Source organism: Saccostrea cucullata, unplaced genomic scaffold (assembly GCF_032062105.1).
Source record: "Saccostrea cucullata isolate Sc308-1 unplaced genomic scaffold, CSIRO_AGI_Scuc_v1 ctg8931, whole genome shotgun sequence".
NCBI lineage: Eukaryota > Metazoa > Mollusca > Bivalvia > Ostreida > Ostreidae > Saccostrea > Saccostrea cuccullata.
In genome coordinates, this window is record NW_026926276.1 from 1 (window position 1) to 18,155 (window position 18,155).

Sequence of the window (18,155 nt, forward strand, 5' to 3'; positions counted from 1 at the left end):
ATTTAAAAAGCAGCGCTTCAGTATGTTTTCTAATGGGAGTTAGATAGGTATGAGAGTAAATATTATTTTTATATAGACCTCATATTTCTAATTTAATTGTGAGATAAAAAATAATTGATCTTTCTATTTACCATATCAAATTTTCTTCACATCATGGTTTGACATATTATTCATTTCTGAAAAAGTAAGCAATGCTTCATACTTCAAATAATAATAATAATTCATTGTCTTGTTTATTCTGTAAATGAGGCCAAATTGTAGCGGTGCTTTTTATAGGTACAAGCTCTGTTGGATTTTAAGTGTTTAGAAAGTGTTTTGGGAATAATAAAGCAGTTCCAAATCACAGTCTGATTTTTTGACTGATCCTCTACAAAATCTTTTGAGAACTTCTTGATACAGGTGACAAAGGAAGAGAGAAGGGAGCTGGGGGGAGGGAATCGTTGTAAAGACGGTTCCGTACACTGACACACTACTGAGGTTTGTCCTCCATTGTGATAGTCCCAGGAGGAAGTCCATAAAACAATCAGTAAATTCTCCTATGTTCTAAAAGAGCTATCCTAATTCAGTATTTCTTCAAGTTAAAACAATCTTGCGATTTTGCAAGAATTATTGACTTGCTGATTATTAAAAATGATCAGTTTTTATCTAGTCTGCAATTTTAGACAGAAACTGAAAAGAAAAAAATAGAACCTAGAGATACAATTACATTGCAATGTTATAAATAGGGACTTGGGCAGATTACTAGTACATTTCCATTTTGATGACTTTTTTTGGATTTATATGTACAATGTTTATGGTTTGATATGGTTGTTCTTTGTTGTTATTTAAAATACATTTTGCTGCTTTATAAAAATTGTCAACCTTTTAATTAAAAGTAAGAGTCAACAGTATTTCTGCAATTTTATTTTTACTGTACAATGTATAATCCTTTACAAATCTATTTTAGTATTAGACAAAGCATTTTCTTTTAGTATATTTTCCCCCGCTTTCGCGAAAGCGAGGGGACATTAAATCTCATTTTTTTCTGTCTGGGGGTCAATCAGTCTGTCAGTCTGTCCGTGCACAAAAATTAACCTTAAAAACTTTCCGGATTTAGTGGAGCTATGTCTTTTATATTTCACATGTGTATTCCTTGTGACAAGACCATTTTATTGGGTACCACCAAATTTTGACCTATTTGACCTTGACCTTGGAGTTTGACCCACTTTTACACAAAATCCCCAAATTTTTATTATTGGCCTTGATTAACATTTTTAAAAGTAGGTACTAGGAGTTTCATATTTCACATATGTATTGTTTGTGGCAAAACCTTTCATTGGATAACGACAACCCTGACCATATTTTTGACCTTGACCTTGGAGATTTACGTACTTATGAACAAAAACTTTAACCTTGACCATAACTTTTGAACGGTGAGTTGTACAAAGGCTTTCAGCAGTTCACATATGTAATTCTTGTGAGAAGACCGGATTGGATACCAATAACTTTTGCCCTCTGACCTTGACCTTGGGGTTTTAATTACTTTTTAAAAACTTTAACCATGGTCACAACTTTTAAACAGTCAGAACTGCTGTAAAAACTTTAAATTTCACATATATATACACAAATTGTGGCAAGACCTTTGATTGGATACCAACAACCTTGACCTTTTGACCTTGGAGATTTATGTACTAAGATGTAAAAACTTTAACCTTGACAGTAACTTTTGAACGGGAGGCTAGTCAATTTTGTACTTAACATATGTAATCCCTTTGACAAGACATGTTTCATTGGATACCAATATCTTTATCATTTTTAAAAATTGGAGTTTTAGCTACTTTTGAAAAAAAAACTTTAACTATGTTCACAACTGAATTTGAACGGGAGGGGGGGGACTTTTATATTTCACATATGTATTATTTGTTCTTTATTCTTTCTTATTCAATATTTATTCACATTTATTTTTCATTGGATATCAACAACTTTGACCTTTTGACCTTGACCTTAAAGATTTATGTACTTATGAAAAAACTTTTTAACCTTGACCATAAATTTTAAACAGTAAGGGCTAGGGATGTAATCCTTGTGAGAAAACCTTTCATTGGATATCAACAACTTTAACCCTTGTCAAATCTTGACCTTGGAGTTGACCTACTTTTAATAAAACTTTTTTTTGGCCATAACTTTTTAACGGTCAGGATTAGGGTTTTCATCCTTTAAAAAAATCAACTTCAATGTTACTTCTAAATAAATGACATATGATAGGATGATCTTATTACACACAATATGTCATAAAAAATAACATCTCACCCACAAAGACACCGAAAGCGGGGGACCACAATTCTGTGAATTTGCTTGTTGATTGTATTTTCCCCCTCCTTTTATTTTTACTTACCTGTAATAGTTATCGTTAATAATTTTTTTTTGTTTTGGAGGGGGGCAATATAGAAATCATGGATAAAATAGCTGCAATTGAGTGCAAAAATATTACAGATAACGTATTTATCTGAACCTGGACCTGTAAACTTTCATTGAACATTTATCAACAATAAAGATTGTGCTCCGGACTATGGAGCTCAAGCTTCATCTATGATTGGTTGTGTTATATGTGCTCAACAAAAAAAGAAAGAAAAGAAACGCAATATTATTTTACTCATCAAAGAAGTTTTGAAGTACATCATGGGCTTCAAATCCAAATTGTTGAATTATTTCCCTTGATTAATCATGCTTTTGAAAATAGTGTTTTGCATGATTTCTTGTAAATCGGGGGTCTATTTTCAATGAAAATTTGAATTTAGAGAAACAATAAACACTCCTATTAAACCCATATTTTTGCTTTAATTGCAGTGTTGCTGCAATGCCACGCCTAAACAAAGATAAACGCAACAAGGCTCTAACAATGATACTAACCCGAGCTACGCATCTTGAAGTTGCAACTGCATTTATTGTACATCAATCGGCTTTGCAGCAGTTAAACGCACGTCTCCACCAGCTAGGAAAACGGATGACAGACCAAGAACTGGCCGTCTACGGGTTACCACACCCAGACAGGATCGTCAGATTCTCCTTCCGCACCTGTGCAATCGACTAAGAACTGCTGTAAAAACTGCTGAAATCAGCATAAAGTACACAAATTGTTCGCAAGAGACTGAGAGGAGCTGGAATTCGTGCATGACGTCCGTACCTTGGAAATCCACTTGCGCTAAGAGGTCGAAAAGGACATATGGATTGGTTAAGACATAAGCCTCTAGAATTGGGAGGCGACGTCAATGACGTCAACTTAACTTGTCAATTTGTAACATAGCACATGTTTGATTTTTATCACAAACACTCTAAAATCATTTTTAAAAATTAAGGTTAAAACTGAAAAATTAGATTACCATGTTTAATCTGAATATGCTGGGGCGGGGGGCGGGGGGGGGGACTGGGGGGGGGGGGTTGTTGAGTATACATGTACATAATGTATGCAAGTTTTATTCAAAGCATTTAGAAGTCGAATATGGCAATATATATGTCTCACATTTATTTTTACAAAAATCAAACCGAATGCTTATGATGATATTAGTTGTTTTCTTTTAATTTTTATAACTTTTTTGCCGTTCTGTTACAGATCAATATTGTTATAAAAAATAAATCATACGTATACCGAAATGTTATAATTTGATAACATGAAAATAAACATTAATCACTTGTCAAATTTGTTCCATGATCTAGAGTCTCATCATATGTAATATATATTTTGTTTTTGACAGGAGGCAGTTCTAATACACAATGCATGTTTCAAAAGGATTTCTGACCAGAGCTGGGGCGGGGGGCGGGGGGGGGGGGGGGGGGGGGGTTGTTGAGTATACATGTACATAATGTATGCAAGTTTTATTCAAAGCATTTAGAAGTCGAATATGGCAATATATATGTCTCACATTTATTTTTACAAAAATCAAACCGAATGCTTATGATGATATTAGTTGTTTTCTTTTAATTTTTATAACTTTTTTGCCGTTCTGTTACAGATCAATATTGTTATAAAAAATAAATCATTGTATACCGAAATGTTATAATTTGATAACATGAAAATAAACATTAATCACTTGTCAAATTTGTTCCATGATCTAGAGTCTCATCATATGTAATATATATTTTGTTTTTGACAGGAGGCAGTTCTAATACACAATGCATGTTTCAAAAGGATTTCTGACCAGAGCAATAGTGTAACCCTTGAAACAAGGGATACAAAGCTCTACTATTCTGAAGGAGCAACTTATATTCATCAAAGATGATTGAAATTTTAATTAATACACTGTATATTTAGGCATGCCATATACAAGTGTAGTTGGATTTAATTTTGTTCAAATGTGTGTCTGTCTGTATTACAGTTTTCTCAACAACTCAAAAATATTTTTAGCACGCTTTTTCTTTGGGCTTGTCAAGTGAATGGATTACTTTTTGTATTTGATGTCAACAGGAGAGGGTATATTCACATCTGAGTGGGGGTATTATTACGGATTTAGCATTCATTCACAAATTTGTTAACTCCGACAACTCAGGTTCAAGAGCCCCAGCACCTACCTGCCATGAGTCACATTTCTCTTTGTAAATAATGAATGAAATAAATGAAAGCCCTCTTAGTTGATGCATACATGTGCCATGTTTATATACATATGTACAAATCATAACTTTGCTGTTTCTGAGAAAAACTAAACATTTCTCAAGCACATGAACATTTTTTCTTTCAAATTTAGTCTCTTCAGAAGAACTCGGGTATACTTGTTCGGAAAAGTCAAATGAACTTTCCTGAATGACTGATGAGTGAACATTTTGAGAATCAATCAAGCAAAGCACCGATTAACAATTAAACGCTATTTTCAGTCATGCTAGTGTAGTGAGAGAAACTCACACTAACATCAAACTTTTCACCCAAGATCACCGGTATTTACTCAGACTATTTATATTGGACTCTCTAAAGTCTTATATAGTATATAAGCTTGTCATCCATTAGTTTTGTCCAAACATTTGCATAATATAAAAGCAGAGAGCAAAGATCGTTTTGCTCACGTTGTTCAAAGGGCCATACTTTGAGTTATCGAACTTTGTAACAAAAGTTGCATTATGCAAATTTCACAACATATATTCAATCGCACAAAATAAAATGTATAAATAGGATGTCTTAAAGGGTGGATGGTGGGGGAGTGTTTCTTCTACACTGAGAAGTGTAATGGGACCATGCTGCACTCTGATGCAATACAATGCAACGCATGCGCATTGTATTACCTGGCAATATTGTCCAATCAATGGCAAATTGTCCAATCAAAATAATTTCAATCATTTCCAGAATGAAATCAAAAATATGGTTCAGAATCCTAACTCTTTTTATTTCGTGGTCTGAAAGAAAGTTTAGGGAAAAAAAAACGACTGGATGGGATTGAATTAAATTCACATTTTTTAAAGTATTTGTTCAAAATTAACAATCAGTATATAATTGTGTCGCAGGACTTTGCGACAAGTTTACGTATAGATAATTTTTCATTGAACGAGTAGTTTTCTTTGCGCAAAACATCCAGAAGAAATAGATACTCTTCTTTGACGTACGAACGCATTTTTTTTGCATGAGAATTGATACAGCTTATCTTAATGAGAATATACTGCGCTGTATTGCACCGGACAAAAATGCAATGTCAATAATATATAAGTAAGGTCCACTTGAATTCAAAATAGGGTTGAAAAGTCAACACTCCATTTATTGTACATGTATGTTCTGGAATGTTTTCAAGAAAATTAACACTGCTTACTGTAGTATCTTAACAAGAATTTACTTTTACTTTATTGCACAGGACTTCAACGCAATGTCTTTTTAAAAAGATTTGACGAAGAGACTGAATAGAAGCTAGAGTCACATTTTCGGCTTTGAGTGTTCTCTTTAATGTGAATCTAAATTAACATGCCAGTAATTATGTCGAAAGATGACTGTGAAATGCTTTAGTGCTCAGTCAAACCACTACTTAAGTATAAGAATAGAATTCTCGAGTTTAATTGACAATTAGAAATTTTGAGAGAAGTGCAGATATTCACCAGGAAAGGTAACAGAATTTACCCTGATAACAGTACTTAGGGCTGAGTGAGTTGTCATCAAACAACACTTAATTTTGCTGATTTCTTTGTCCGAAAATAAACTTGAGTATATCATGCAAAACATTCAGAGGAAACTTTGTGTGGAATAAATTTCTTTAATAATTGCAAGCTAGTTGGTTCTGCCCTAACATAAAGATATAACGGCACTGCATTGCATTGCAATATAATTGACGCACTATCTATCTAAAACAAAAACTTGGTCCATATTCGTTGTACTACGATTTCATGAACTTTTTTATCTTTCAAATTCAGTCTTCTTCAGAAGAACTCTGATATACTTGTTCGGAAAAATCAAATGAACTTTCCTGAATGACTGACGAGTGAACATTTTGAGACTCAATCAAGCAAAGCACCGATTAACAATTAAACGCTATTTTCAGTCATGCTTAGCAGAAATTGTGTAGTGAGAGAAACTCACACTAAAATCAAACTTTTCACCCAACATCACCCCTATTTTCTCAGACTATTTATATGGGACTCTCTAAAGTTTTATATGGTATATAAGCTTGTCATCCATTAGTTTTGTCCAAACATTTGCATAATATAAAAGCAGAGAGCAAAGATCGTTTTGCTCACGTTGTTCAAAGGGCCATACTTTGAGTTATCGAACTTTGTAACAAAGTTGCATTATGCAAATTTCACAACATGTATTCAATCGCACTAGATAAAATGTATAAATAGGATGTCTGAAAGGGTGGATGGTGGTGGAGTGTTTCTTCTAATGGGACCATGCTGCACTCTGATGCAATACAATGCAACGCACGCGCATTGTATTACTTGGCAATATTGTCCAATCAATGGCAAATTGTCCAATCAAAATAAATTCAATCAATTCATTTCCAGAATGAAATCCATAATATGGATGAGAATCCTTACTCTTTTTATTTCGTGATCTGAAAGAAAGCTTAAGGGGAAAAGAGGACTGGAATTCACATTTTTTAAAGTATTTGTTCAGAATTAACAATCAGTATATAATTGAGTCGCAGTACTTTGCAACAAGTTTACTTATTGTTAATTTTTCATCGAACGAGTAGTTTTCTTTGTGCAAAACATCCAGAAGAAATAATACTCCTCTTTGACTGAGGAATGCATTTTTTGGCATGAGAATTGATACAGCTTATCTGAATGAGAAATCAATGTAATTGCGCTTCATCGCACTGGACAAAAATGCAATGTCAATCCAAATAAGTTAGGTCCACTTGAATTCGAAACATGGTTAAAAAGTCAACACTTCATTTAGATATATTGTATGTTCTGGAATTTTTTTTTTCAAAAACAGACTAAAGGAATTTATGTGTATACAAACCTCATGAATACAATGTATTTGTTTTCTGTGATATGAATCTGCGTATACATCATTGTGTTGCAAGACTTTTCGAAAAAGCTGCGTATTGATTTTTCGACGAACGACTATTTTTTTTCTTAGTTTTTTTTTAATGCGATTAACATCCAAAACTAATAAACACTCCCTCTTAACTTGTGATTGTAGTTTTTTTTTTTTTTTTTTCAAGAAAATTAATACTACCTACTGTAGTATCTTATTAATAATTTTATTGCACAGGACTTCAACGCAATGACTGTTTTTTTTTTAAAGATTTGACGAAAAGACTGAATGGAAGCTAGATTTACATTTTCAACGTTGAGTGATGGTTTGAACATACCGCTATTTTATTGTATAAATACTATACAAATGGTTTGAACACAAGTTCTAACAACTTACGAGGTTCTCGCCATAAAATGCTACAACGGTCAATGTCTATGCATAGGAAGAAACAGGCGGAAAAAATACTGATAAACAATCATGTTTGTTTTAAAAGCATACATTCGTTACGCATGATATAACTATATCAAGAGTTTAAGTGTTAGGCTGTAATAATGAATTAAATCTACCAGAATCTCTTATAAATTTTTGAACTGATTGAAAAATATGTTTGTTGACTTCCACATTTTGCGACTCATCTCCCAACAGAGGTAAGTGGCAATCAATAATATTCAATGTAGTATTTGGTTTAGTAAGACACAATAAATTTCTTATTAGTTTATCTCTAGCATATTGGTACTTATTGCATACAAAGAAAAAATGATATGGGTCTTCTGGTAAGATAACAGACTTTACTCTGATAGCAGTACATAAAGCTGAGTTGTCATCAAAAAACACTTAATTTTGATGATTTCATTCATACGAAATATAAATTTTGTATGTATATAATGTGTTTGATATGGATTTACAAGGACTGACCGTCCATTTTCGATTATTTCATTTTTTATAAATTGTATCAATTAATGCTATAAGACGTTCGTCTTTTGCAATAAAGAAATTGAAAATTGAGTGTTTTCTTTGATATCAATCTAAATTAACGAGCCAGTAATTATGTCGAAAGATGACTAAAAAGTACCTAAGTGCTGATTTTTTGGGGGGGGGGGCATCTTTGGTATTGCTGTTAAATTGATATTATTGTGGACTGGGTCTACATAATTCCTAGTTGATCCCCATTCATTGCCATTGTGCTCATGAAAGCAAACTGATATTTATTCGGGTAATTATATTTTCAGATAAAGAACATTGAAAAAATTTTACGTGAAACAAAGCTATTCTGATCGGGCACGAGATTCCAAAAATGCTTACTTTCAAAACAGAAAGCGATGAGTGATGACAGCGATGAAAATTTTGAAGTATGTAAAGTATTTGCTTTCTGTTTAGTAATATAATATGCATACATAGCAATACAGGGATCAAAAACATCGCTTTCACTCTTCTTTTTTTCTAAAGGTGTTTACGCGTCCATTATTGAAATATTTAAAAAAATAATAATAAACGACCAAAACGGGACGGTGTAAACAAATGACTGGTTATGGGCAATGTAGGGTGTAAAAATAAAATACACATTTTATTATTATTTTTAAATAATTGTCCGAATGTGAGAAAAATAGTAAAAATATATATTGAATGCGGTGTAAAACTGTAAAATTTAAATCGCCATGGATAAAAATTTGAGACTTCCATATGAACATACACATCCTTCCTTGTATTTATCTCTTTATTCTCAACAACAAGAAGCAGCTTTTCTGCTTGTACATCAATAGTTGAATCCACACTTTTCAAAAGTTATGTCCCTTGGCTGCCATTTTAGGGGATAAACCCATAGAATCCTCACAGTACCCTTTGTAGTTTTCAGGTTTGTAACTTCGTCATTTGACTGGGAAAAATCGTTTCATACTGTATACTGATTGCCCCATGTTGGGGCTACCCACACATCCAAAGAAAACAATTGAAACACAGTGGATTCATCAAAGCCAACCCAAATGTTTGGTAGCATAAAGAGGAGAAATGTTGTTTCTTTCCCTTTTGACCTTTTGGTTGACCCCGCAAAGGGAAACAACTTTTGTACAAATTCCATTTTGATTTATGATTTTTGCATTCTAAACGTCTTCTCAACTGGAAGTATACGTATATTGACAATTTTAGCAATTATTTCTAACTAGGTGGCAAATTAAGTGGGTTATGATTAAAATTTTACAAAAAGAAATTTATTTAAAAACTTTTTTGTAGATATCAGGGGATACAGGAATACCAGTAATTTTCCCCAAGTAGATTTCACAGCCTGGTCACCAGAAGCAGGGTCTGGTCTGGACTTTTTGTGTCTTGTCCCTTTCTCAGCGATTTACAAGCCCATCTACAGACAGACAGACACACCAGGGAAGGTCAAAGTCAGTGTTACACATAGGCAGCAGAGACAGAAGAAATTCAAATGTAGCAGCACTGTAGGAAACTATATTGCAGGTAAAGCAAAGGACTTTGGATCTCAAAAAAAAAAAAAAAACATTTAGGAATTTTAGGATGTATGCATGTATATTGTTAAATAATAAAATTCAAAATAGCTTGTGAGAAAACAGGACATTTGGTAATTTGATGAACCAGATAAAAAGTATGCTTTAAACAAAAAAATTGCAGGGAAATCTGATGGTTAGTTGTTTACTAATCATAATGCAATTGGATGAATTTATTTTTGTTCTTTTAAGATGAAAGAAGGTTACAGAATGCTGCTAATGAGAATGACCTTAATGCAGGTAATATTGAAGCAAATACAATTATTATTGAAAAAAAGTACAAAAAGACATTGAAATATATTTTTACAATCTACATGTATGACTTGTTTGTCCCCAGTGGTTGAATTGCTTGAAGATGGAGTAGATCCATGTTGTTCAGACAACAAACAAAGAACTCCTCTCCATTTTGCCTCATCTCAGGGATATGAAAAAGTTGGTAAGTCACACTGGAAGGCATCTTCGCTAGCCAAGGGTTTTTGGTCCGCAGCGCTCCCCATAAACCCTTGGCCGATATGCACTGTAAAACGCCGGCCAATTTTCATTGGAGAGTTGTAGCCGACCGTGGACCAATGAAAAAACTGTTTTCAATTTACAGCCTAGAACTTTCGAGAAGTTTTCGAGAAAATTCTATCTCATGTTTAAACCCGTTTTTGTTCCTATAAACACATAAAGTCCGTCCGTTAAAGCATATATCGCTTTTTGTTGGAAAGAATATAATTTTTATATTCCAAATGTTGTTTCAATGGAAGTCGCCATATTGTGTATAATTTTCTACCGAAACATACATAAAAGCTATCATTTCATCGGCTGTTTACTTCAACCAGAATTATCGTTCTCTCTGAAGAATTTACAGAAGGCGCTATGTGTGACCGGCGTTTTACAGTGCATATTGGCCAAGGGTTTATGGGGAGCGTATACAAAGAGAGAGAGAGAGCGAAAACCCTTGGCTATAAGATGACTGGAAGGCTGTAATGGAACAGGAAACTATAAACTCACAAAAAATTCAAACTTGTTTTATTTAGCTTTAATTTAGAGTTGTCTTTCTTGACTTTGCTGTGCTGCATTAAATCTTAGATAAAATTTAATTTTACTTGTTGAGAATTGTGAAATCTTAAGATATAAGTATAGACAAAATATTTCTTTGCCTTTACTTTTATCAAATGTTCATGTGTTTTAAACTTTTTTTATGAATATTGCAATATTTATATTGGTAACAATTTCTTCAGTTAAAGCCTTGCTGGACAAGGGTGCAGATCCAAACCAGAAAGACATTCTTGGAAATACACCTCTTCACCTAGGTAGGAGATTAATTATATGAAAAAGGAAGAACAGAAGGATATATTACTGAAAAATATTTGTTATATAAAAGTAAACACAATAGGTTCACTAAAAATGAATAATACTTTTGAAAAATGTCAAAGAAAAAAATTTCTTAGATATTACTCAAGATACAATGGATACTAGTATTACACAGGATATAATCAAATAACATTCAGTTGAAATTCTTACAAGTACATATCTGGACTCTGAGCCATGATACATATCAGTTTAAATGTATATGTCATACTAAAACATATTTTAATATATCAAGTTTTCTCTGGTACTTTCAGCTGCTTGCACAGGTCAAGTCCCAGTGGTTACTCTATTGCTGAAAGCAGGTAAGAATCGGTTGTTATAATTATCTGGCCTCAATCTGGGCTGTTTAAATATATATGAGCATTGTCTTAGAAAAAATGTGAACATTTTCAATATTTGTCAATGTTCTCTCTATGTTCAAAGAAAATTGAAAGGGGTATAAATGTAACAATTGGCAAGTGAGTGTTTGCATCCATCCATGATATTGTGTTATATTTTATACTGTTTTCAGGGATCATAAAACTTTAACGATCTCACTTTTGATCCCAGTCTCACTTTTATCAAAGATATTGATAGTAAAAAAGTGAGACAGAGATCAAAATTAAGTTCATCTAAGTTTTATGGCCCTCCAAGACTGGTTTACAGGAACAATTCTCTGTTCATATATGTGTATCGTCTTTATAGGAACAAATCTGAAGTCTGTGGATAGACATGGCAGAACTCCATTAAGTGTAGCAAAATCACGACTCCGATTCCTGAGTGAAGAAAGAGAGTATTCCTCACAAAGGGTTAAGGACGAAACTCTAGAGGTATAGTTAATATTTTTTGATAAAGTCAACATGTTGCCATTATTTACATTTTCAAGGTAACATTTTTTTCTGAAGTCTAAATAAAGGCAATGAAAACAAATACTTTTTTAAAGTGCAGTGAAAATCCCAGGAATGCAAAAGTCAAAAATTTTTGACAAACTTTAGAAATTAATTTTCCTTTTATCTTAGTCTTGACAAGGGACAAAAATTTCTATCTCATTAATAGGAAATGTAATAGGCTTAAGTTTAATATCTCTCATATAATAAAGAGGCTTTTTAATTAATGTGTATTTAATGAAGACTTTTATGTGAATGTGTAAAGTCTTTAACCTCTGGTAATTATTTTCCAGATTGGGGAAATGATGAGGGCATATTTAAACATTTCTGGACTGCACCAGGAGGCAGAACAGATAGATCAGCTGTGTCACCAGTTACAGGGTGTGTCGACACGGGAGGAAGTGGACCACCTTAATTCTCTCTTCACAGACTTTGCAAGTCTCAATATCGAAAAATCACAGAACAGGACATAGCTGTGTGTTCAGCATTTCATCTGAACATTATTGCATTACATCGGCCACAGTATTTGTCATCTGAATGTTAAAGCATTTCATTGAATACAATGTTTTTTTTATATGGGAATTGCTGCCTATTTGTTTGAATGTGATGTATATATGTAGATTTCAATTTGTTTGTATTTGTATAATATGTTATGAATGAATGGTGTACAAAATTTTCATTTGAAGAATGTCACTAGATGTTTACCAATAAATCAGGATTCAAATCTTTCAATTTGCTACAGAAATATGATTCAAAGCAGCTATTAAAAATGTATATTTTGTTTTACTTAATTAAAAAGTGATGTGTTAGAAAATAGAAATATACATCCATGTAGATATAATGCTGGCATTGCAGCTTTGTTATATATTTAATGTATCTATATAATTATTAATTCAAATCAAATGTATATTTTTCATTTTATTTTTTGAATATAGCTTTTTTCCTCTCAGTAAACAGAAAGAAGTTTGGAAAATTATGGAATGTACATGTATTATTAAAGATGTAATTTCTGTCAAGTATGGCTAAATTGTTAACCTAGTACAGAAACATTCCTCCACAGTGTATAATCAGGGACCTGAAGCTATCATTGGAGATGAATAAAATAGCCAACAGCATTGAAGGTTCAAAGATACTCTGATAAGAGAGAAAACTCTTAACGACATAAATGTCTATTGTTCCTTTATAAAATACAGTTCTGTTGAAAAATCACTAAGGTTCAAGCAACATTTTATATGAGTAAGCAGAGGGTTTATGAACCTTAAAGAATGAATTCAATAGCTAACCAAGTTACCCTGTTTAACATAAATTTTTTCAGGGCAGTGAAAACTTTATAAACCATGAAGGATTCTCTGTTCCAACCAAGTTTATATAAGTTTAAATTGGTTCACTTTTTAGCTCACATGAGCTGAAAGCTCAGAAGCTCAAGCAAGCTTTTTAATTACACATTACCTGTCCATCTGTCTGCACATTTATAAACTTTTCACATTTTCGACTTCTCAAGAACCATTGGGTCAACTTGAACCAATCTTGGTACAAGCATCTTTGGGTAAAGGTATAAAAATGAATAACCAAGCCCCCTTACAAGGGAAGATAATCAAGAAAATATTAAAAATAGGATGGGGTAATCAAAAAAAAAAATCCTATATATTTCAATGTAAAACTTGGATTTCCTTTTGTGGCCCCACTGAGACAACCCCTGGGGGTCATTATATGAACAATTAAGAATCTGCACTACCCCAGGATGCTTTCACATAAGGTTCTGCTTCTCTGGCCCAATTGATTTTGAGAAGAAAATTAAAGATTTTTTTTCTAAATATTTCAAGGTAAAACTTGGGTTCCTTTTGTGGCACTATTCTACCCCTGGGGCGATTATTTGAACAATTTAGAATCTTTACTACTCCAGGATGCTTCTGCATAATATGTTTCCGCTTTTCTGGCCCAGTGGATTTTGAGAAGATTATAAGATTTTTTCCAAAATAGATCAGTGTAAAACTTGGATTCCAGATGGTGACCTTGCCCTCCCTAGGGGGTTACGATTTGATCAGTTTAGAATTTGCTCTGTCACAAGTTTCAGCTTTTCTGACCCAGTGGTTTTTGAGAAGATTATTTTCTCCTTTTGTAAGAGGGATTGACCCTTCATTTTAACATCCCCCTTTTTATACCCAAGAAGTCTTTGTACTAAGTTTGGTTAAAATTGGCCCAGTCCCAGTGGTTTTTGAGAAGTTGAAAATGTGAAGAAGTTTACAGACTGAAGGACAACAGGTGATCAGAAAAGCTCACTTGAGCTCTAAAAATATTTTTGTTTAAAATATTTTTGCGTTTTATTTTAGTATATTCATTGATTCTAATAGGCTTTCGTACATCATATTTAGATAAACGTTAAAGACTTTTTGCAAACATTTTCCACTTGAAAAAAAAATAGTTTTGAAAAAATAAGGGAATGTCATAATGGACTGCCTCATTCCGCTTACGTCATTAGTATTGTGACATCACGTTTCGTAGTGGACTGTCGTTGTGTTGTGGTTTCGATTCATTCCAGCGGCTTTGATCGAAGACATTGGACGCATTTTTTTTACTCTCCCGATTTTTTGCAAACTTTACTGCATTCAGCAAAAGGCATGGAGACGATGATGCACGAAAACAAAGATAAGAGGGTAATGCCTCATATTGTGTGTTTCATTAAGTAAAAAAATTGTTTGGTATATTGATTGATTTATTAGCTCTTCTGAGCCAAAGGCTCAAAGAGCTAATGCTATGGCCATTTGTGCGGTGTGCGTTGTGCGTTGTACGGTGTGCGTTAACTTTTTAGAATATGGGCCATAACTCAATATCCCCTTGGCCAATCAGTGTCAAATTTGTCACAGGGTATCCTTGGCCCAAGGGCTACCCTTTATGCTAAAATAAGGGTTGGGACCCTTAAACAAGGGGAGATAATCAGGAAAACAAAACCAAAAGTACTGGTTGCTAAAAAATCTTCTTCTCCAGAACCACCAGGCAGATTTTCACCAAACTTACATACAAGGATCAGGATATGTTGAAGATTAAAAATTATTCAAGGCATGACCCTCGGGCAAAGGGCGTGGTCTGAAGGTCACTTCAAAGTTGACCTAAATTTACAAATAATAAAAATGTTTATATTTTGCTTACTATTAGGACTAGGATCATCAAATCTTGTAAGTTGATGCACATCAGGACTTCACATCATGTTAACTCAAAAGTAGGTCACGGTGACCTACCTTTCAAATTTTGTGGGCATTTGTTTTCAAATTGATTTGAAGGCATATTTCGGGCACTTTAAGGCCTATGATCATCAAACTTTGTCAGATGATGCATCTTGGGTCCTTGAACAACGTCAGCTTAAAAGTAGGTCACCGTGACCTACTTTTTGAACTTTATGACTAATTCTTCTTAAAACATTTAATCGAATTATATCAGACACTGAGAGGTTTAGAATCATCAAATCTTGTTAATTGATGCATCTTGGGACCTTAAAACATATTTATGAAAAAGTAAGTTACTGTGACCTACTTTTTGAATTTTGCAGGCATTTGTTTTCGAATTGTTTAAAAGGCATATTTTGATTACCTTCATACCAAGGATCATCAAACTTGGTCAGCAGATGCATCTTGTGATTTTGAAAAAAGTCGACCAAAATACAGGTCACGATGACCTAGTTTCAACATTTTATGGCTATATTTTAGTATCTTAGGTATTTATTGGCTTAGAATCATCAATCTTTGTGAGTTGATGCATCTTGGGTTTTCAGAGAGTAACAAACAAAAAGTAGGTCACAGTGACCTACTTTTGAGATTTTATGGCTTTATTTAAGTATATACGGTACTTATTGGCTTAGAATCATCAAACTTTGTAAGTTGATGCATCTTGGGTTTTCAGAGAATGATGTCCAAAAAGTAGGTCACTGTGACCTACTTTTGACTTTTTATGGCTATATTTTAGTATCTTGGGTATTTATTGGCTTAGAAACATCAAACTTTGAGTTGATGCGTCTTGGGTTTTCGGAGAGTGATGACCAAAAATAGGTCACGGTGACCTACTTTTGACATTTTATGGCTTTATTTAAGTATCTACGGTACTTATTGGCTTAGAATCATCAAATTTTTTAAGTTGATGCATCTTGTGTTTTCGGAGAATGATGTCAAAAAAGTAGGTCACTGTGACCTACTTTCAACATTTTATGGCTTTATTTAACTATCTATGGTACTAACTGGTTTAGAATCACTAAACTTTGTTTGTTGATGCATCTTTGGTTTTTAGAGAATGTCGATCAAAAAGTAGGTCGTGGTGACCTACTTTTGAATATCTCAGGTACTTTTTGGCTTAGAATCATCAAACTTTGTCAGTTGATGTATCTTGGGTTTTCAAAGAATGTAGACAAAAAAGTAGGTCACGGTGACCTACTTTTAAATATCTCAAATACTTATTGGCTTAGAATCTTCAATCTTTGTTTATTAATGCATCTTGAGTCCTCAGAAAACTTCAATCTTAATATAGGTCACTGTGATGTACTTATGGTTTTTATAGCTTTATTATTAAAAATATTTTCAATCATTATTGGCTAAGAATCATCAAACTTTGTCAGTTGATGCAACTTGGGTCTTTGGATACTTAAGGTTACAGGCTTCAAAGAGAAGTGATAGATTGTACAATTTATCGGAAGAGCAATTCAAGGCCCTTGGGCCTCTTGTATTTTTTCGTATTTTACCTGGATAATTAGCCGAGGGAGGGGGGGGGTCGGAGTATTCTATACTGAGATGTCGTGACTCTCCTTCAATTCACCCGCTCATGTTCCTGGTATCACTGCCGAAGAAAATATATCTTACTGTATTTTTTATTAACGGGGGGTGGGGGTTGTCGAGGAAAACATAAGATCAGCGATCGAACGCTTTACTGAACATTAGGGGCCTATAGGTGCAAAGACCCAGTTTCTCTATATATCTATTCAGGACATATGGTGTAGATTTTCTTTAATTAAAATCTTATAATTTATTTTATGAAAGGTTAATATAGACAGTTCTTTTAGAAAAAATCTGTTTTCAGATCAAAGAATATATAGAATACACGATGAATGAAATATTTTCCTAGCTCTACATTAGTTCATGTCGCCATTGGCAACGTTAGCCTTTCCCTCTTCCGGGAGGGGGGGGGCAACTTAAAATGAACAAGTTAACACAAGGAGAAGGCAGAGGCGTAGTCACAAACTTAAAAGTGGGGGGCTCAAGTCCAGATATTCTTTGACAAGCAAAAAAAAAAAAAAAAAAAAAAAAGTTAAGTGGGGGGGCTCAAGTCCAGAAATTCTTTGACAAGCAAAAAAAAAAAAAAAAAAAAAAAAAAAAAAATAAAAAAAAAAAAAAAATAAAAAAAAAAAAAAAAAAAAAAAAAAAAAAAAAAAAAAAAAAAAAAAAGCAAAAAAAAAAAAAAAAAAAAAAAAAAGGGAAAATTACCCCAAAGAGAAAAAGAGATTTAGGGGGGGGGGGGGGGGGGGGTAATGGCCAACTTTTTTTTCAAAGGCAAGTTACTTTCAATTTCAATTTTATTATACAACTATGTATATTAATATTTTTTCAAAACAGCTGTGATTTTGTTCTTCAACTCTTGCCCCCCCAAATCTGAGTGCCCCCGCTGCCCCCCCTGTGACTACGCCTATGGAAGGGGATTAGCTAATTTTGCGGTATTGGGGGTGTAGTCCATATATAGGAACTTTGAATTTTAATCTTCCTCTTAATGATAAAAATATCCACAGATTACATGTGTATTATAATTTTTTAATAGTATAGGGGTATATGAAATGGAGAGAACTGTTTTTAAGGTTTTCGGAGGAGGGGGAGGGTGGATTATAATAATTAAGATGACGTTGCATATTTAACAACAAGCGCATCAACCCATTAGGCCATTCCAAGTTTTCAAAGCGCAAGCGGACGCTAAAAATACAACAAAAACAAATAAAAAAAAAACAAACAAACTTGGAGTGGTTTTAATATT

General features: G+C 33.4%; 1 protein-coding gene across 1 annotated transcript; it reads left to right on the forward strand.

Annotated features, from left to right (window-relative positions):
- Positions 1 to 9,655: 9,655 nt before the first annotated feature.
- Positions 9,656 to 12,883, forward strand: LOC134271262 (ankyrin repeat domain-containing protein 54-like; the record flags this gene model as incomplete). The annotated part of the gene is made up of 7 exons (XM_062753494.1): positions 9,656 to 9,886; positions 10,126 to 10,173; positions 10,271 to 10,369; positions 11,160 to 11,231; positions 11,544 to 11,591; positions 11,974 to 12,098; positions 12,449 to 12,883. Coding segments are annotated over 7 exons (803 nt in total), but the record flags the coding sequence as incomplete, so codon positions are not given.
- Positions 12,884 to 18,155: the final 5,272 nt, after the last annotated feature.